The 22,717-nt window shown below is 35.0% G+C and overlaps 1 protein-coding gene across 3 annotated transcripts in view; it reads right to left on the reverse strand.

Moving 5' to 3' along the window:
- Nucleotides 1-20,756: 20,756 nt before the first annotated feature.
- The window catches only part of PEX1 (peroxisome 1), a 74,620-nt gene continuing 72,659 nt past the window's right edge, over nt 20,757-22,717 (reverse strand). For 2 of the 3 annotated variants that reach the window (XM_089995298.1, XM_089995300.1), the window contains 4 exons: nt 21,858-21,975; nt 21,315-21,599; nt 21,100-21,240; nt 20,757-21,007 (listed from right to left, as the gene is read on the reverse strand). In XM_089995298.1, the coding sequence (XP_089851424.1) occupies nt 21,199-21,240; nt 21,315-21,599; nt 21,858-21,975 (445 nt within the window). In that variant the 3' untranslated portion in view covers nt 20,757-21,007; nt 21,100-21,198. The remainder of the gene's footprint in view (nt 21,008-21,099; nt 21,241-21,314; nt 21,600-21,857; nt 21,976-22,717) is intronic. The other variant, XM_089995299.1, reaches the window with a different exon arrangement.

The raw sequence follows: 22,717 nt of genomic DNA on the forward strand, positions 1-22,717 counted from the left end.
TACATGGCTGACAGAGCTCCGGTGTGGGTCTCCGGCAGGTGACATCGGTCGTCGGCAAGCCAAGAGGGTAAACCCTCTTTTTTATTTTTACAGAAAACAAGAACCCTCAGGTTTTGTATTTTTTTTCTGATTTTAATGAAGGATTCAGATCGGGTTCAGGTATGGGTCCATTCTGGTTCATACCGGGTCGGACCCGGATATGGTTCTTGCCGGGTCTGACCCGGATTCAGTTAATACTAGGTCCGACCCAGATCCAGTTAATATCGGGTCTGACCCAGATCCAGTTAATATCGGGTCTGACCCAGATCCGGCCAGTAACTGGGTCAGACCCGGATCAAGTTGTAACTGGATCAAACCCGGATCTAGTAAGGGTTCAGGCACTATTTGGCCTGAAACGAATCAGGGACTGATTTGGCCCCTTTAGGGACCGATTCAGAGTCATTTTTGACTGATTTCTTCCAGTTTCTCACCAGTTCTGAGATCCTAAGACCCTATTTTCATAGATATAAGAAAATACAGGGATTTTGACATACGGTTATAGGGTTTTATGAACTTTTGTTCATACTTGACACCAGTTTATTAGGTTCGAAACCGGTTCGGACCCTTGGATAACTGATTTGGGGTTGTTTTATACTGAATCAGAGTGCTTTTAGACCGGTTTATGCTTATAGACCCAGGGTTTTACCCATTTAAGCGTGAATTTTGTTATTGTTCATGCATTTATTTATAATTATGCATGCATAAATGAATGTATAACATTGGCATCAAGGATACCTAGAAGACTTAGTGAATTTATGTCACCAAAGTAACTGAATACACGTATGTTGTCAAAATTTTATAGAATCATATGGATTTAACCAATATTACTGTTGTACTTAGATTCATAAAATGATAAACGATCCAAAGATAATTTTATCGTGTTTAGAATTTAGGTAGGGTAAAATAAGGTAAATGTGTTGAGATACATTGCACATGTGTATCCAAATGTACCATGTGTTGATGGTTTAACTTTACATGAGCCTCGGTTTTATCAACTATGGTCGATAGGCGTAGTGATTAAGTGTGTCGAAGCTCTTACCAAAGTAGGACTCTGATGACTCCCTACACTCGCCTGAAAATAAACAAATTCAAGGCCTTTTATTTATTGTTTTTTCCATCAAGATTGTCTTGTATATGTTTTTTTTTTTATATGTGTCTTTTGTTATGCAGTTTCTAGTTCTGTGATTTTAGATGACTCAAATTCTATATTTTTTCTTGATGAATCTAACTTTAGTGATTAGAAATAAATTATTCTATGTACATTAAGGTATATGGATTTACATCTGGCCCTAATGATAGATTAACCCACTGCCTTGACTGATCAAAAGATTGCTTTTGAGAAGTGGGAGTGTTCAAATTGGCTTAGCTTGTTGAATAATGACAATGAAGGAAACAAAATGAAATGGGACATCGTCCCTACAGAATGTGAGCATCCCTATGACGAAGATGGTGTTTTTATGAGATCTCCTGCCCGTAAATCTCAATCCTGCCCTGTGCGGATGATGGCTAGGGACTACCGACTCTAGTCGACCGTCTTCATTCTTGCCTAAACCCTTGAAAGGTTGATAGTCATGCTTCAGTAAAAGGTCAAATCCTCTCTTGGCTTTTATAAAGTGTGAGAATAAAGGATGATCTCTGAAACTGCTGTAATCAAGACGACCTCCGATCTTGAAAAAATATGGTCCTTGTCGTCGGACCATCGTTGCGATATGGTCAGTTGGTCGTGCTTCTTCTAGCTTCAATATTTTGAGGCTTTCGCTGAGGATTACCTCATCACTTTCCCTGATGCTAGGGATATCAACTGTATAGGTTGGTCTGAGAATTATAGGTTGCAACAGCCTCTCTTTTGGATCTTCACCCAAGATTGTGGTGATCATGCCGCCTTTGGACCACTTGATGCATTGATAAAGGGTGGATGGTACGGTATTTACGTTATGAATCCATGTACGTCCCAATAAAAGATTGTATGTCAGTGGCACGTTGACGACATGAAAGAGGACCATATGGACAGAATAGTTGATGAAGATCTCGAGGAAAATCTTTTCCTTCATAGTCTATCCATGGTTATCGAAACCATAAATGGTGATGGGATCAGGGAGGTATTCTTCTTTCTTCAATCACAAAGCCTTAGCAGTCACCTTCGGGCAAATATTGAGGCTACTACCTCCATCAACAAGTACGTGGGGTACGGTCATTCCCCTGGTCTATATTATAATATATAATGCATTATTATGAAACGCGTGAGGCCTTGGCAGGTCCTCATCTGAAAAGGTGATAGGGGCATTGGTCATGGCCTAGTTGACAATCTAAGTCATATCTTTAAGAGTTGTGCCTGGTTTAACCTTGATTTTTTGAAGTAAGTCATTCAGGACTTGTTGGTGCTCAGAAGAGGCATGCGCCAACTCAAGGATTGACACATTTGATAGGGCAGTGATCGATTTCTGGACCGAATTGGTGTTTTCATTAACTGTCCTGCTCTTATCTTGAGTAGTCTTGATAAACCGCTTTGGAAAACCCCAGAATTCTCTTGGCAACTTCAGCAGACGTCTTGGCGGGCTCACCCGAAACATTTAGCTTACTGAAGGTTGAAACGAGGTTCATCCTTTGGGCACTGGATTGGGCCCGCTGTAGCACCAAGACCTGATGCTGAACATGAATATCATCACTAGGACACGGTTGAATATGATCCTAAGGTTGGAATGGCCGATCAGATATTACTATTGTTGAATGCTGAATGAAGGGATAATTCAGTATAGTCATTTTTTCATCATTGCCACCCTCTATAAGGAGATTCTTATCAATATAATCTTGAATGATGTTTTTGAGAATGAAGCAGTTCTCAGTGTCATGTCCCACTATCCGATGAAACTTGCAGAATTTGTCCTTCATTTTTTTCATGACAACGGGTGGATCAGATACCTTTGGGAGCTTTATCATTTCACTCGTAAGCATATACTCAAGCACAATCTCGAGCGATTGATCCAAAGGGATGAATTTGCGGTTATAGCTCCACCCTTCATGTTTCACTTTTTGTTGTGGTTTTGGCTCCTGTTCGATGGCTGATAGAGGTGGTTTATTATTCTATATGGGCGACTTACTCTTCTACTCATTCTTGTTAGGATTCGGGTGATTCTTGTTGTGACCCGCATTGGCGGAGTAAGTGAAATGAGTCTTCTTTTTCGACTCCTGCTTGCAATCTAAGGTGACTAAGAATATTCACAGTGTCAACCCACAATGCAGGACAACAAAGGAATTCCTGAGTGTCATTGAGGCACAATTTGTGAGTTCAAATAAGGCCAGAGCTAGTACCTTAATGTCAAAGCTTATAACTATGAAATATTCTTGAGGGGGTAATATTTGCCAGCACATTTTGGAAATAAGGAACATAGCGTCTCAGCTGAATGACATGAAGCTAACAATTTCTGATTTTTTTCTAGCGCATTTGATTCTGGCGTCCTTACCTTTGGAGTATGGACCTTTCAAAATCTCTTACAACACACATAATGATGAATGTATATTCAATGAACTTATATCCAAGTGTGTTGAAGAAGAAGAAAGATTGAAAAGAGAGAATGTGCAAAGTGCACATATGGCTTCTCATGGCTCCAAGGTAGGACCAAAGAAGAATGCATTCAAGAAAAATGCTAGGAAGAAGCCAACAGGGGATAAGACATCCCAAGGCAAACAATCTGACTCTGCTCTCATAAAGTACTTCTTTTGCAAGAAGAAGGGACACAGGAAGGCATATTACATAAAGTACAATAAGTGGTTGGAAAAGAAATGTAATTTGTCATTTGTTTTTCATGAATGTAATTTATTACAAATTCCTGAAAATAGCTGGTAGATTGACTCTGGTGCTACTGTTTATATTTCCAATTGTTTACAGTCGTTCCTGAACAGAAGGGAACCAACAATGCATGAGAAGAACATCTATTCGGGGAACAAGATACGTTCACATGTGAATGGTGTTGGGACCAACAGGATCACTTTAGACACATGCGTAAATTTGGATCTTCATGATGTCTTTTATGTTTCATCATATAATAGAAACTTAATTTCAATTTCAAAATTAGATAAATTTAGATATTTCTTTAAATTTGAAAATTCCAAGTTATTTATATACAAAAATTCTATTGAAATTGGTTATGCATCAATTTATGATGGTTTGTATAAATTGAACGTGAGGATCCAAACCTAAGAGTCTTTGACTTCTGAATACGCATTGGTTGAGAATAAACGTAGCATGATTAATGATAAATTCTATATGCTTTGGCATCGAAGGTTGGGTTATATATCTGAAAAGAGAATAAAGAGACTCGTAAATGAAGGGATCTTGAAATCTCTAGATTTTATCGATAATGACCCATATGTTGATTGTATAAAGGCTAAACAAATAAACACATATAAAGAGGGTGTCAAATATAGTAGTGAGATATTGGAAATAGTCCATACAGATGTATGTGGACTGTTTACCCCCTGTTACAAGGGCGAGAAATATTTTGTTACATTTATTGATGACTACTTACAGTATATGTATCTCTACTTGATTTTCGAAAAATCTGATATTTTTCAGATGTTTAAGGAATTCAAGAAAGAAGTAGAGAAACAAACTGATAAAGTTATTAAGATAGTCAGGTCTAATAGAAGTGGCGAATATTATGGTAGGTTTACTAAGATGGGGCAAAGAGAAGGACCATCAGCGCGATTTCTAAAAGAAAAAGGCATTGTGCTTCAATATACCATGCCTGGTAGTGCCTACCAGAATGATGTAGTTGAAAAGAGAAATTGTATGCTTAAAGAAATGGTCAGAGTCATGTTGAATTATTCAACACTTCTCATGAAGTTGTGGGGTGAATCCTTAAGAACTGTTGTGCATATTTTGAATAAGGTTCCTACGAAATTCGTGACTAAAACTTTCTACGAGTTATGGACAGATAGAAAACCATCACTGTCTTATATGCACATATGGGGATGTCCTACAGAGGCTAAGTTGTATAACCCCCACATTAAAGCCTTTGATCCAAGAACAACTAGTGGATATTTCATTGGTTATCCAGAGAGATCAAAAGAACCATCACTGTCTTATATGCACATATGGGGATGTCCTACAGAGGCTAAGTTGTATAACCCCCACATTAAAGCCTTTGATCCAAGAACAACCAGTGGATATTTTATTGGTTATCCAGAGAGATCAAAAGGATACCGATTTTATTGTTCATCTCATTCACTACAAATTGTTGAAACAGATAAGGCAAAATTCATTGAAGATGGTTCAGTTGGATTAAGTGCACTTCAAAACCTTAGTTTTGAGGAAATACAGGATCCAGTTTCATTACCTGTTAAGGAAAATATCGAAAGATACTATATTATTATTCCTAATGATGATGTGGTTGATCACCCGGTTGTTGATGCACAAATCCAAAATAAACCTATTATGGACAATTCAGAAGAGCACGAATAGGATGAACAAGTTCAATTTGAGCCTGAAGAATGACCTGTTTGGAGATCCACAAGAGTTAGAAAATCTGCCATACATCCTGATTATGTGGTGTACCTTCAGAAGCCTGATGATTTCATAGATATAGATGATGACCCATTGACTTTTATGAAAGTTGTTGAAAGCAAATAATCTTCGCACTGTATAAAAGCCATGACAGAAGAGTTGGACTCTATGGCTAAGAATCAAGTATGAGATCTTGTCGAGTCACCTAAAGGAGTAAAACCCATAGGGTGTAAATGGGTCTTTAAGACCAAAAGGGACTTCAAAGGTGAGATAGAAAGACATAAGGCAAGATTGGTTGCTAAAGGTTTCACCTAGATGGAGGGCATTGGCTATAATGAGACATTTTCTTCTGTCTCAATGAAGGAGTCAATGAGGATAATTTTGGCCCTCGTAGCTCATTATGACTTAGAGCTACATCAGATGGATATGAAAATAGTGATCCTCAATAGGGATCTGAATGAAGAGGTATACATGAAACAACCTCTTGGTTTCTCTGAAGATGATCGTTTTGTTTGCAAGCTTAACAAATCAATATATGGACTTAAACATGCCTCCCAACTGTGGTATATTAAATTTTTTCAAGTCATTGTGACTTTCGAGTTTATAGAAAACATTATTGATCAATGTATATACCTTAAGGAAAGGGGGAATAAGTTCATTATATTGATGTTATATGTGGATGACATTTTGCTTGCAACCAACGATATAAAGTTGCTTTTGAAGACAAAACAATTTCTTGTATCACATTTTAATATGAAAGATATGGGTGAGGCTGCTTATGTTCTTGGCATTGAGATCCGTCGAGATAGAACAAAAGTTTTTTTAGGCCTCTCCCAAAGATCCTACATAAATAAGGTATTAAAGCGATATGGGATGGAGAATTGTTCTCCTGGTTCAACACCCATATTAAAAGGTGACAAATTGAGCCTAAAGAATTATCCACAGAACGAAGTTGACAAAGCACATTTGAGTTCTTATCCATATGCATCAGTTGTTGGCAGCTTGCAATACGCGTAGACTTGTTCACGTCCAGATATTTCTTTACAGTAGGGATGCTTGATAGATTCTAGTCTAATCCAGGCATATCTCATTGGAATGCTGCTAAAAAAGTCTTGCGGTGTTTGCAAGGGACAAAAGTCTATATGTTGACGTATCATAAAGTTGATCACCTCAAGGTCGTTGGCTACTTAGATGTGGACTTATGAAGATGCCTTGATAATAGAAAGTCTACTACTGAGTATCTCTTCTTACTTGCTCGAGGGGCGATCTCTTGGAGGAGTGCAAAGCAGACGACCATTGTTGCTCACACCATGAAAGCAAAATTCATAGCATTGTACGAGACTACCTCGCAGGCCATATGGTTGAAGAACTTCATATCATAGTTAAAGGTGGTCGATTCCATTGAGAAGCCACTGAAGGTCTACTGTGATAATGAAGTTGCGGTGTCCTTTTCGAACAACAACAAAAGTACTACGTCATGGAATCATATGAAGCTAAAGTATTTTGTTGTTAAAGAAAGGACAAAGAATCATCTTGTGCATATTATTAATATTGGTACCAAAGAGATGATTGTTGATCCTCTTACCAAAGGGCTAGCACCGAGATTATATTCCGAACATGTATTGAGGATGGGCTTGTTAAACTCTTTTTAACATATGCATATGAATAAAGTGATCACATACAGTTTATTAATTTTCATTATGGTTGTTGTTAATCTCATAAGGATTAGAGATTTAACTAAGGATCTGTAAAATAGATTTGTAAAGGCCAATCTATTCATCAAGTCATTCCCATAAAGTTTATTGGTTTATCATCGAAACAAGTGGAAGAATGTTGGGATAAGCCACACATAGTGGCAATTACCCACATATGGTAACATTCCCCTTACAATGTCCATTCCGATAAACATAAGAAAATTAAGAGAGGGAATGGTTACGCTAACAGTTTCCCTGTTGCTACTATATAAACGAGTGTCAATGAGAAACCCGTATGAGGGAAAAACGCAGAAAAGGGTTAAGGAAAATAAATGCCTTCTCTGAGTTTTTCAGCTAAAGAGGGAAGAGGGATCCTACTCACCAACTGTTGAAGGAGCCTGCACTCATTGGAGGGTTACTGTCCGACTGAGGAGCGAAGCTCACCCTATTCCAGCCACCAGTGCCACCGCCATCAATCTGGTTTTCCGATGGCTACATCAGGTACACACTCCATGCTTCCTCTTGTTGTGCACGTCCTTGTTTTTTCCAGCAACATGTGTTTATGGTGGTAGTGGTGGGTGAGAAGGCAACATGGAAGGTGGAGATGAGGTGGCATTAGGCTTGGGTGGCATGCTGGGGTATGGTGAGCAATGGAGGTGGCTGGTTGGGTGGGCGACAACAATATAAGATGCTGGGAAAAAGGAAGAGGTGATGGGGTAGCTAGGGGACAGAGGTTTTGGGAACGTCTGACACCGGCATGCGAGGATCTCGGCAGCCAGCCTCGACCAGCATAGGATTGTTGGATAGGGTCCAGCTGGCTGCAAGGTTTTGGCTGGCTGAAGGTTAGGTCAAGGAAGAGGGTGATGGGGATGGTGGTGGAGATGAGTATACTTGGGTGATGAATTGGACTACCATGTGGTATAGCTGGTTGCAGTGGAGACATGTAAATTGAGAGGGCTCGATTTACAATAAAATCTACGTTGAGGTACTTTTATGCTCAAGAATTTAGAAAAACAAAAAAATATGAGAAATTCAAACAAATAACTAAAAATTTAACAATATAGAAACTTGGACTCTCATATCAACTCCGCCCAACCTTTTAGATCTTTCATTTTTTATAAATGAGAGTTTTCTAATTATAATTAAATTAATTAACATATTTAGATACCTTTCTCAAAATATAAAACTTATTTTATTAATATAGATTAGATATATTGATCTAATATTTAAGTACAAAGATCCAAAACAAAATCTAAAATTTAAAACGGATTCTTTATGGACCTAGGTCCTGCTCATCACTTAGCTTCATATTTATTTCTCATTTTTTAGAATATTTATGAAATTTCTCAATTACTCTCTCTTTTTCCTTCATTTTGAGAATCTAACTATTTCATTCCTTATTATTCTCAAGCTTTCCTATTTAAAGCTACTCAAGTGATTGTGACGTGGTAGGCAACATTGGCAATGCAATTTGGGGTCATGTTTAATGCAAGAAAGTATGGCTTGTTTCTTAAAATCAAGTTCACAGTCAACATTTTTGCATAAAGTAGTCAACATGAGAAACGACAACTATCTCTTTAAAGATAGTGTGTGCATGTGTGTCTTCAAGAAAAAACTTAGTTTTATAAGTATTTAACTAATTGATGTTGTCGAGTTTGACTATATGAAGTGGTAATTTCCAGCACGTATTTGGTTTAGATTGAGTCTGGATTCTGGTCATGTGAATTGCAACCATTGAATAGATTAATAGTTATCGGGTGATTAAGGTGTATAAAGCTACCTGCTAGCTTGCAAATTATCACCATTACTCTTATAAAAACTGATTTTCTCAACAATTCCTATGGCCATCCATGGAGCAGATCTTATCATGTCCTCTTTTTATATTTGTTTTAAGTATTGCTCAAGATTTAATTTGGTCGAAATTAGTATTAATAAAAATAGAGCTCCACCAAGAGTCGTGATCATATTGAAGTGGAGGGGAAACTCTTCACTCACGCTCGTTTAAAGAAGTTGAGCCATTATTTGCCAAGCAGATGTGTATTTTGTGAAGGAGAAGAAAAAGAAAAAGAAAGAAGAACATCTCTTAGGTGGAAAGAGACAGCATGGTACTTTGGGGAAGAATGAAAGCCAGACATGAATATTAAACAAGATAGTTTCTTAGGGTTCACTAGATATTATAGGCGATTCATTCAAGACTTTTCCAGGATTGTGAAAGGAGATTACTAAATTAGTTACGGAGCATGTGATGAAAATCATATCTTACTCAGATCATAAAATAGCAAATCGGTGGAGACATATGCGTGATTGGGATCCTCCTCCTCAAAGGTGGACCAAGCTGAGTATATACAGTGTTCTAAAATGAATGGCATATCAGTTACACATTGTGAGTGAGCGGTGGAAACATCCTTCAAGCAGGTTGCTTTACAAAAACAGGGAATGGACAGGATGGACGACGCCCTTCAAAGAAACAAAGGTTTCAGGTAAGATTATTATGGAAATAGGTAGGGTGGATGTGGCTCAAATGGTCAGATCAGTTTTGGTTCACAAAGCAAAATCATATTGTTTCCACATCACTCAGAAAAAGTGTATTATTTTGATAGAATACGGGTGGAATAAATCTCATTTTTTTGTGGAAAGTTCTTGCCAAATTAGCTAGGAGGGGGGGGGGGGGGGGTCTCTTAATGAATTTGGGAAAGACCGACCTCATATAGGAGTGGGATTTGGAAGAAGATTGGAAGCATTCGAAAAACATTTGACTTTGACCGTGAAAAGCTCCAAATAGGCACACGGTAGTTTAGAGTAGAAGGAGCTCGAAGTTGGAATTCAATAGTCTACAAGCTTGGAACCCCTTATTATGAGGGTGATTTTTTATACAGATGTAATTTCCTTAAGTTAATACACAAATAGGGCCTAAACCCAGCTTAACTATAAAATAAAAATAAGGCCCCATACCAACTATCTGTGATAAAGTGAAAAATATCATATGTTGCTTTCACAAATGTGGTTTGGATCTTATAAATTGGCTTGCCAACACCAATACCCACCCCCTCCCCTTCCCTCTTACCTTTTTCCTATTTTATAAGGAACGTGGGGCGGTGGTTGAGAATATTGGTATATAGGCGGCCTTGTGATTTTCAACATGCAATTGACATTGATGCCCACAATTACCTAGGGTGTATGTCCTTTGCCTTTAGGCCTAAGCCAAATGGAAAATTGTTATCAATGGTTGGTGGGAGGGAACTTATGGAGCTTTACACTGCGGACACTGTGTGACACCTCTCAGACTGTAGTGAGACTATAATTGATAAACCAATCGAGCAGCTTGTGACTCAGCTCAATTCAGCTTGTCATGAACTTGTTTGTGATCGATTCGTATAGCTGCCGAATTGAGCCACGAGCAGCTCGTTTAGCTTAAATGAGTCAACCTTGAAAACAGGGTGCTTGTCTAGGCTCGGCTTGGCTCAAGAAAGCTTGCATATATAATATATATATTTATATTATGTATAATATATATTTTAAGTATAATTTATAAAAATAATAATGCATAATATATATATATAAAGACAGATGAATGAAAAATATATACATAAAATATGAACTATTAAGTGTAATAATATATATGGTAATTCATTTGTGCTAAGTGAAACATGCTAAATGAGTTTTTTGGCTTTTTCATTATTTTTTTTGTTGTTCTGACCCCATAAATGTGTTGGTCATGCTAAATTTACTAGGAATTCACACCTGAATCATGTGCTTTCGATGAAAAAAAATGATATTTTGAGACTCAAAATTTTATAAAGATTTTGGACCATTGATCTTTCAAACCTTATAAAAACCCACCCATGTGTCAGAATTAAACGCTTCAAGAGATCATCCTTATAAAATCAAGTACATAGATCACATTTGCATAGTCAAAATTTAAAACTAAAACAAAAAAAGTCCAAAAAACTCATTTAGCATGTTTCATTCAACATATTTCATTTAACATTGTAAGCATATAATTTTTTAGGATTATAAATAAATAAAAAAATTTCTTTTATCCTCAAGTTAGAAATATGTTTTTGGCTTTTAAATTTTATTTATTGGTATTTTACAGGTTCATTTACTCATTTATGGCCAATAAGGGCATAATTAGCATTTTTAAAATTGTTTTGGACCATTAACTATTTAAAATATTTAATTTATAATTAAAAATATATACTTTAGTGAGTTATGACTTATCAAGGTATGTTCAAAGTGTTTTGAGCTTAACTAGATGTATTTTAAAAGCTTGTGAAAGGATTTTGATCAAAAGGATATTTTCGTTATAAATAATTTAATTAAAATATTTTAATCAATATAATTCTTAATTTAAGAAAGTACTAAAACAATAGAATATTTAAAGTTAGAATAGTTTGTTTTGTTTAAGCAAGATGTAAGATTTAGTTTTGGAAAAGAAATAGATTTGTATTATGGACCCAAAGTCTAGATGGGTTTGGACCCAAATGGGCCAACCTAAATTAGGATTTTAAAGAGAATTTAATAATTTTATTTTTAATTTAGAAAATATATATGTAAGATATAAGATTTAGTGTGCATTTTTTAGAAGTTTTTAGGCAAACTCGATTTGGGGGTTTGAGTTGGATGGATCCAAACCGGATCTGAATAGGACCTGGTTTGAATAGGCAGATAAGTGGGACTAGGTGCAGCCCACTAGGGCACCCCAACCCCCTTATCCTCTCTTTTCACTCCCTAGGAGGTCGACACCCCCATTTTTACCCTTTTTCCCTTTGAGTTTTAGAGAAAAACCCATCTCCTCTCTCTTCTTCACCCTAGCTGACCTCACCTAGGGATTCATGTCACCCTCTTTCTTGGGATCTGCATCACAGCTCCAACAGCATTGAGGTGAGTGTCATCTTCCCCATCTCCTTCTTCCTCTCTTTTTTTTTTGAGGATTTTTCATAGTTTTTTTTGCTTAAAGTTGATATTTCTTGAGATTTATGCCATTTCCATCCTTGGGAATCATGTCCCAACATATTTGAGTCATACCACAACACCATTGTCGTGTAGAGGCATGTATTTCTTGTCCTCTATCATCTTCTTCATTGATTCCTTCCTTTTTTAGCATTTTCCTCCAAACTGATTTTTCTAAATTAGGATTTCTTGATTTGTGTGCACATTCTCAACATTGGAAACCATGCTCAGCTGATTTAGCTCTATTCTATGTGTAGAGAAACATCATCTCCATTCATGCCACCCCTTTCTTCTTCCATTTCTTCAATTTTCCCAAGGAAATTGGGTTCTTATTGAGAATTGGGTGCCTTAGTAACCATGCAACAATGTAGGAGGCATCTTGAGGTGTGTACAAAATATGGAGGTCGTCCAGTCATAGAGGTTCAGTCATCTTGGGGTGCATGCAGAATGGTGTTATAATTTAATTATTTAGTGTAGTGAGCATATAATTGGCATGATTAAATTAGTTATTTATTTCTGAAATACATGTTTATATTTTTAAAATTTTAATTTATACTTTGGAAAATGTGTCGCATGCTAAGTGTTCGGTAAAATGTCTAATAGAACATAATTTCTAAAATTAGAAGCGGTTTTAAACAGGACTTAAAACCATTTTCCAAATATGAATCATGTGTATTTAAAACTCAACTTTGATGAGGTTTTATACATAATTGCATCATGTTTATGATTATGTATAAAATACGTCATAAAAATGCATGTGAGTAACAACGAATATGCATAGTTAACAAGGTTAATACATACATCGCAAATACGGTTTGTGCACGTACTCATGCATTTTTTATGTTCGCTATTGAAAGTGCTTAAGGACACATGACAATTTAGTTTAAAATTAAATAATGCTTAAATATGTGTATCATGCGAATATGTAAAATGTCATGCAGGTACTGCAAATAACACAATATTTAATGCTAAGTATCGTAAGTGGCTAAAAAGCCAAAGTGCATTAAAAATGCAATGGTATATGAAAATCAGGTAAATGCTCACGATAAGTGAATATGAGGCAAAAGTATTGACTAAAAAAATGATTGAAGTTTGGATATCATGCTGAGTATGATTTGAATGTATGAGAATAAAAATGTTCTTTTATTGTGGTTCAAAAAATCATGCTTGACATGATTTTAGATAGCAGAATATGGAGTGTTTGTGTAGGTACATGTGTGTATATGTATGATTAAAATGAATGTTGCGTAAATGATGTGAATGCATGATTGAATTGTATGTTTGTGCAAATGATTGCATGTGAAACCCGTCATGTATGCAATGAATGAATCATGTGTGTGAGCATGAATAAATTATGACATGTATCATGCATCAAAGCTTAGTTAAATGTGTCATGTATCATGCATAAGAGCATGAATTAAATATAACATGAACCATACATAAGAGCATGAGAGGGTTATCATGTGAGATAATGACACTGAAATGTGACCTATGACTTTAAAAAAAAATAACCCTAGAACCAGGGGTTCATATGAGGCACCAGTGGAACTGAGCTCTCAGAGATGACTGGGTCTGTCCTAATCTCAACGAGATGGCTGGGTTTGTCTCGATCTCATGTCTTCCTTGGAAAGGAAAATGCGGTACAAACCTCGTAGGGTATTATGATGTTGGAGGATTATGTGTGCCTCATCCACATCCCACGGTGGTTGTATGGATATGCCTACTCGAGGATTCATAGGGTAGGGCTAAAAACTCTGCAGAGTAAGGAAAGACGTTCTTTTTGTTTATAACCTAGGCAGCGCACACAAGCATAGGTCAATACAAGGAGTCTGTGTTATTCTCTTAATCACTGCATTGCAGGATTGACCGCCTGGGATAGACTCGATTAAGTCATAGGAGAAAAAATGAAATACATAGAATAATAAATACTCTTACAGTTGTTTCTAGGCGGTTATATCCTCTATTGTACCAGATGAGTTTAAATAATCAAGAAAAGCAATGCATTAAATTCGTAGAATCACTTGTATTATGTGCATAAATATATAAAAGTAGACATGTATAATTTCTAATGTTTATATATGTCATTGCATATGAGCATACATGTGAATGAAAAAAACATGTATAGGGTCTCGTGATGGACCTGATGATTCAAGTCATGGAATTGATAGTCTTGCACGTAAGGTGCATGCATGTAAAACACACAAGAAAGGTCGAGAGAAAGGACCTATTCCTATTTGATAAAAATGCAAAAAGTGCACAAGTGGTCATGAGAATTAACCAAATTCTTATAAAGTGTAATAATGCATAATATAGTCATAAGATTAACGTAATTATGCTTTTCTGTAAAAAATGAATGTGAATGCTTTTGTTGTCATAGACTTATATATTTTATTTACTTGAAAAGCATGCACGTATACAATACACTGGAATGGTAGAATATGATTTTGACCTATTTATCATATGCAATATTGTGTAAATGCATATGTTATGATTGCAAGGGACTCTTATGTCCTAACTTGTTTGAAAAGCATGTGCATGTGTTTCACACTGAATATGGTTAATGTGATTTTACTTACTTTACACAATTATATGTGAATTGCTTGATTATTATTCATTTATGTGAATGAATGTCATGCATGTGAATGAATGAATAAATGTTATGCATATGAATGATTATTATGATGTAGATTCCCTCATTTTATAAATGATGAGAATCACACTTTGGTTGTATTATTACAAACTTTATTTTTATTTTTCAAGTTTGGTTTTTGGTTTTTTACAGACATGTTGTTAATGCCCCACCATATTATAGATATCATCCTTGAAGATTAGAGCGAAGAATGAGTTGATGAGTACTCAGAAGGACACTATTACCTATTGCAATCCATGAGAGATCTAGACTTTATTCTTTTTTAGACATGTAAACATTAAACATTTGTTCTGGATCATTACCATTCCAACGACTTAAATATTTTGGAATAAGATAAACTCGTGGATGTTGTCATTTCTTTTCTGCAATAATTAATATATGATTGCAAATATCAACTTTTATGTAACTCCTCATCTGCCTTAACCTTTAAATAAGTCTTAACTTTTATATGTGGTAACTTCAATCGAATTGTGTCTATGGATGGTTCTGTACTATATTTGATACTGAAAGACTAATATATACTTGTGTTTGCGTTCAGGCATGCCGTCCAATATTTGGAACGTGACCGTAGATGAACTCGTTGATACATTACTCTCGAGAGTCATGTAAAACTTTATAACAAATGAAAACTTTTAAATTTTTTTGAAATTTCAGGTTTTAGAAAAAGTTTTACAAGGTTATTTTAGGGACGGTACAAGCACAAATGTGTGTGTGTGTGTGTGTATATATATATATATATATATAACATGAAATGTTTTTACACGAGCCAACTCGTGTTCTACTTGTCTCATTCACAGAAAAGGTTAGCTCAAGCTCGGCTCAGCTAAAAATGAATATGAGCCAAGCCATGAGCCAATCCCATACATGCCCTGTTTGGTTGGTTTGGCTCAAACCTAAGTGTGATGTACAAGCCTTAGTGGTGGTGGGTTCTTCACGCTAGAAAAAAAAATCAACATTGATACTTAGGGCCTGTTTGGAATCTCGACGTTGGGATGGGTGTTTATGCATTTGGTGGTTCCAAAGTAAAATCTTGGTCAAACTATTTTGGTGATCCTGTTTGAAAACTCGATGTGGGATGGGACGTTTATGCATTTGGGATGGGAAGTTAGGCCCTTTCTCCTTTGTATTTACACTAAATCATGGATTTGGCAGCCACCAGCTCCTAGAGGTAGGCAGCTACCAGCTCTTCAAATGCATAAACTCCATTTACGCCCATCCTAGATTCCAAACAGTCCCTTAGATATGAAAATTTTAGTAGTATATTCCTAGATATGCCATATGGACATGCCAAAAAGGATTGGAGACATGCCTTTTTTAATTTTCCATTATAAATAACATATATGGCAAAGAACAAGGAGCAAATTAGAGTATCCTTATGACAGATTCTTAGTCTCCCTCTTTCAGGGATGAAAATTTAAACATTATCATGGCTTTGTTTGGTAGCCTGCATTGAGATGAAAACTTCATTTTCTTGTGTTCCTAAAATATCATTTTACAAAAATGTGCTGTTGCTAAAATATGGATAGAATTGTCAAATACAGCTTTTCCTGAATGGTGTTGAAATGTAATGGTTAGGGTTGCCAACTTCATCTCCTAAGATAGGTTTTTGACAACACTATTGTTTCCAAAGATCTGATATTCGGATAACCACACTGAACTACTCTCAAACAGCAAAGGGTCTTGGAAAAACTGCAAGACACCTCCAAATTCAAAACTCCCAAACAAAGCCTTGATGATGGTGATAGCTATGGAACTTGACAAACCCATCAATTGTAAATGTTGGGTGGCTTCAAATCATAGGTCATGGTGGATGTGAATCTCCTTAAATAGGAACAACTAAAATGTTGTTTATTCAAGTTAATAGAGCATGTTTCTATTTCAATTTTGGAATACAAAAACGAGAACCTTAGAGGGGTTTTCAGTTTTGACTCAAAACAGAAAAGTTACATGCCTATGTCTCAACCTTTCAACGACTATAAAAACACAAGTTTTCAACATCGGATCAGAGAGATACAGATATGAGGATAGAGTATTTTTCAAAAAATAATCACATATTTGAGAGAAAATTTGCATATATTAAGAAAATCGCATGTGCAAAAGGTAAAAAAGGTCTTTTTAAAATAATATATTTGTGATTTTAAACATGAAAAGAATAGCAAAAATTATAAAGCATTTTAAAAAATGCATCATATTTTTCATACAACAAGATCATTTTTCGTTGTTTATATATATATATATATATATCATGGTGGTACACACTCTTGTTTATATAGAATTAGCCACCAAATGGTAAATCTAACCGTACATGTGTTTAGTATGGTTTATTTACTATCTTATAAGATTTTGTTTTATTATGTCTAATACACCATAAAATTTCATTTTTGAGAAGGTGAAAATCAATGGCTCACAATTTATGTAAATAAGGGTGATTTAAAAATAGTATAAAGCATCATATTCGAGTCAACTTTAACACATAAAAATAATAAAATAGAATAGGCTGAACATTATCCAACAATTAGATTTTGCTTTTCAAGCTTAGTTCTATGTAAGTGTCTACCACCTAAGCTATGGTGATACAATGTAAAGTGACTATATATAGGAAAAATATATGGTGGTTTTGTTCCATGATACCATGGTGGTACACTTTTATTTGCATAAATCTATTCAATATTGTGAAAAGCATTGAGGCATAGCCTAGCGCTCTACCAACATATGAAGTGAGGCATAAGCCTCAAGGCGTAAAGTCGTAAGCTTAAAAAATATAGTTTTAAAAATTAAAAAAACTTTAAAAATATTTTAAAATATAAATAAATAAATAAAATATGTTTTTTTAGGCAAGTTGAGTTTAGGCAGACCCCTACCGGTTACACTATACCATTGGGTTTTACTTGCAACGTCCCAACACAAGGTGGCGTGCACTAGTTGCTCCTACCACACAAATGGAGCCCTTGTCGGTAAAAAAAATATGTTATTGACGAAGCAACAACAATTAAGAAATCAGAAATCTTAAATAAATATCGAAAAATATGATAATAACATGTAAAAGTAATATTAATTCAACAACTTGATCTAGGTAAGTATTTACCAAATAAAATATGAGCTTTCAATCAAAATTTAAGTAACAAAATCACTAACAATCAAATTCTTCAATATCATGTTATCATAATATAATGCATATTAGCATTAAGAACCAAAAGTTAATGTATTTGTCCAAAACTCTAGAAAATGAGTTTTAAAAACATAGTTATCATAACTCATAAGAAAAGACAAAAATCAAAGAGTTCTAGAAACAAAGAATCAATTAAAATTTATATATAAAGCACAAATAAAGAGTTATGAAAACAAATAATCAATAACAATTACACATAAATCACAAACAAAGAGGTAGATAAACAAATCAATGAATCAATGCATATATTAGAAAAATATACATATTAGAATTACTATATATATATATATATATATATATATATATATATATATATATATATATATATATATTGATTGAAACGTTTGCCTATATTGAGAAACACTTGGTAAATTAAAAAGGAAAAAAGCACTTTGTGATCTTTAATTTACCTTTACATCTTGAGAAAGTACTTTGTGATCATGAGAATGAAGTTAACATGCGGATTTAATCATCCCTCCACTGTGTATCTAAATCCTTTGAATTTAAATTTTTTCCTTTTATGTTGTTTGAATTATAGTTTATGTTCATAACAAGAAATTTTTTATTACTACCTTAAAGTCTTAAAAACCATGAATAAAAAAAACTTATAATAACTGAAAGCTTCAATTTAATTTTTACATTTCACTAACCATCTAAAGAAAATAAGACAACATTTATTTATGATATTTTTCTTAAACTAATTACATTTATTGCTGAGTTTTTTAATCAAATTGTTATACATATGTCTATCAACTTTTGGAAAGAATTTTATTGATTTCTAAGCAAATAAAAAAAAGATTCACATTATGGATGGTTTTCTTTGCTATTTGCAGTTGGAATGACTAAACGGAGCAATAAAAAGAAGGGACGAATAAAAAGAAGAGAGAGAGAGAGAGAGAGAGAGAGAGAGAGAGAGAGAGACCTAAAGGGGTCAAAGTCCCATAATTTGTGTCAAATGGGGCCTTTGACACCCATTTGACCCAAATTACTTGAGGTGTGCACCTTAGCCTGAGGGGTGCGCCTCATGGTCTATGAGGCGCACGCCTCACCAAAGGTGCACTATTTCAGCGTGCCTCAACCCTTGAGGCAATGCACCCTTTTCACAACATTGGATATATCTATCAAATGGTAAATATAACCGTGCAGATGTGTTTAACATGATTTATTTTCTATATTATAAGATTTTTATCATGTTTAATACACCGTAAGAGTCCATTTTTTAGACTGAAAATCAATGGCTCATAATCCATGAAAATGAGGGTGGTTTAAAAATGATATAAATCATATTTGAGACAGCTTTAATACATGAAAATAATATGTAGAATATGCTAAACATGATCTAACAGTTAGATTTTGGGTTCTGAGCATAGATCTATGTGAATCAAATATGTACCACCATAAGCTATGGTGAAACAGTATCACCATAGACCCATTTATATATATATATATATATATATATATATATATATATATATATATATATATATATATATATATATATATATATATATATATATATATATATATAGAAACCTACAAAATACAAAACCTACTGAATGAAACATGATAATGGATTCAGTGTTTTTTCGAAATTCCGACCCCATAGATTTACTAGAAATTGACACTTGGATCATGCATTTTGGATAGAAAAATGGTATTTGGAGCCTCAAAAATTTATGAAAATGGTAAGCTGTTGATTTTTGAAACCTTATAAAAACCTATCCATGCATCCGAATCAAATGTTCCAAGAAGTGATTCCTATAAAAACAAGCATATACATCACATCTATACAGTCAGAATTTCAAAAAAACACTAAAAATTCATGAAAATCCACTATCATGTTTCACTTAGTAGGTTTTGTATTTTGTTATATATATATATATATATATATAGTATTTGACCCTACAAAAAAACTCATGTATAACTTTATATGATCAATCCAACCTCGTATATGCTTTGGGCACAGTTTTCATTTATTAAGAACTGCACCTTATCTTGATAGGTTTCAGCATAAAAACATGATTTTTTTTCAATCATTAAATTTTGGTTCATTTTGGCCATTGAATTTTATTGTCTTTTAGGAGGAAGTAAAATTCGTTCGGAAGGTGGTGATGAGAGGTCACCACAGGAAGGAGAAACAGAATAGAGATGTAGCAGAATGCACCCAAAAACAAACTGAAGACACCTCGGTCCACAGTACTTGTACTCCTGATCAGGCCATTTGTAGCCATTGAATTTTAAAGCCACTAAAAAACTTGCCTCAGCATATAAATGTATTATTGGCAAGCTCATACAAGCACAACATAGTTGAGAACATCACTTAGCAGCCTGTCCATATATGGTTAGATGTACTAAACGCTTGCCATACATCCATACTGCAATACAAAGCATTGGCCAGTCGCCACACTATGGTGTTCCCGAGATGTAGCTTTCTTGTTATTGTGTTTGCCTTTTTTTTTACTGAGGAGCTGGACTATTGGTCTCTTCATGCCATTTTTACCACTCCAGACAACAATATTTCTCCCCTTTTTAATTTTATCTTATATTTCTCATTCAATAACTTCTTAGAAAGGGGTCAATTTTCCCCTACAGGTTGATGGGCGGCAAATTCTGCAAATGCTTCAGCCCTTTTATTCCATATAAAAAAATGCACAAGAAGACATCACAATTTTACGTTAGGATTAAAAAACATTTATTCACAAGGTAAATAACTTACAAAAACTATACAAGCCAATATGAAGCTAGCTTTGGAAGAAGCATGTGTTGAAAGCAATAATCAAAACATATATCGATATGTACAATGTGGTTTGCTTTGCCCTTCTTTGATGTAGCAGGTAACTGAGTAGTGCTTAGTAATACAGCTAAAAATGATTATTCACAATTTGGTGATGAAAACAAGTGGAAAATAAGAATAATAAGAAGAGCATAACTCCATCAACAAACGGACTGCATCAGCACCCGTATTACCAAGAACTTGACAAACAAATATATGTTGTTTCCTGCATAAACCAGGAGGGATAAAAATCATGTGATAATTTTACTAAACACTCCCTAAATGGAAAAGGCATCATGATGGCTTTCATAAATCTACCTTGGTAAGGGTTTTACCCAAGCATAAGACAGTATCATAGTATCACGCTGCTGAGCCCAGTATATTGATGCCATGAACGAAATTCTGGCAGGTGGTCTATCAAGCTAAAGTAGCCCTTTTGCCCTTCACATCTCTTGACTGCTAGAATATAGAGATTTCAATAAATGAGAGAGAGAGAGTGTGTGAGAGAGAGAGAAGGAGAGAGAGAGAGAGACCTGTGCACCAACAGATTTTTTTGACTCCAAAAACTGACTGTAGATTCCATAAAGTCTCTGCCTCTCAGATGGTGAGACAGACGGCCTTGCTTTCGAAGCTACCGACTTTAAAAGTGCATTGTCAATAACTGGAACTTTTCCAGGCTTTGGACCATCCATGCTTTCCAAAATTTTATGAACAGATACAAGTTGTGCATCAGATAAAAGAGCTTGCAGGTCGGCACCACTAAATCCATCAGTTAAGGAAGCTATAACCTCTAAATTAACATCACTTTCCATAGGAAGCTAACCAAAAAACATAATACAATCAATAGGTTCCCAGAAACAAAGGGAATACAAATAATACTCGAGAGTAAAAATAACAGCTGATAAATTTCACCAAACGAAAAGCCTATTGCAGATGTAAAAGTAACATTGAAGTGCATCCAAAGTTATTAATAAGAGTAATATTCAAATACATTCAAGATGATCAATTCTAATCATCAGACATATAGAGCAACTAATATAACATTACATGGTTTTAAGCAAGGATATCATACTAACCTTTCGAGATAGAACTTTAAGAATATCCAGCCTCTCATCTTTTGATGGAAAATCACAGAAAAGAAGTCGATCAAGTCTTCCAGGACGCAAAAGAGCAGCATCAAGCAGGTCCGGCCGACTGTTGCATTGTGCATAAAGATAAGCTTGAATTACAAGCAGCAGATCGCGGAAAAAACAGAATTGGCTAGGATATATTTTAATATGTTATGTTTGATAACCAATTTAATGGCATTTATAAAGTTGAACCCGAAACATGCTTTGGATGAACTAGAAAAATTCCACGTGGTGGTAAGGGCCGACCATTTAAAAGATAATTAGACAATAAGATTAAGTATTGTTCAAACAAAGTGAACATCATAAAGTAGTAGAGTAATACTTCTGATATTTCAAACAAAGTGAACATCACAACTCAGCTAGATGTGCAAGCAAGCATGACGATTTTTCTTAAAACTACATCACATATGAAACCGCTTGCACAAATATCAGGAAAAATCAAAGATAGAAAGTAATTTTCATAGCATGGAAAAGAACTTATGGCACAACTAAGGAAATAGGTTACATACAGTCTATGATTAGTGAGAATTTTTGTTTGAAATAATGAAACTATCGCTCAAATAAAAATAAAATCTGGCAATATAATGCCCCTAAAATCTAGGTTAACATGGTGCTACATTATACATTTAGTGGAAGGGCATGCTTGTCACTTCACAGGTTCAGATGAACAAGGTCCAACTATAGCTTCATTTGTTAACTTATTCATCAATTGAACCACCAGAATGTGTATGATCTGATATTTTGGAGGCCCTTGAATTTGTGTCCAGCACGCAAGAGGAAAGAAGAAGAAAGAAACGCAAAAAAGG

Source organism: Nuphar pumila, chromosome 2 (assembly GCF_984573655.1).
Source record: "Nuphar pumila chromosome 2, dmNupPumi1.hap1.1, whole genome shotgun sequence".
Classification (NCBI taxonomy): Eukaryota; Viridiplantae; Streptophyta; class Magnoliopsida; order Nymphaeales; family Nymphaeaceae; genus Nuphar; species Nuphar pumila.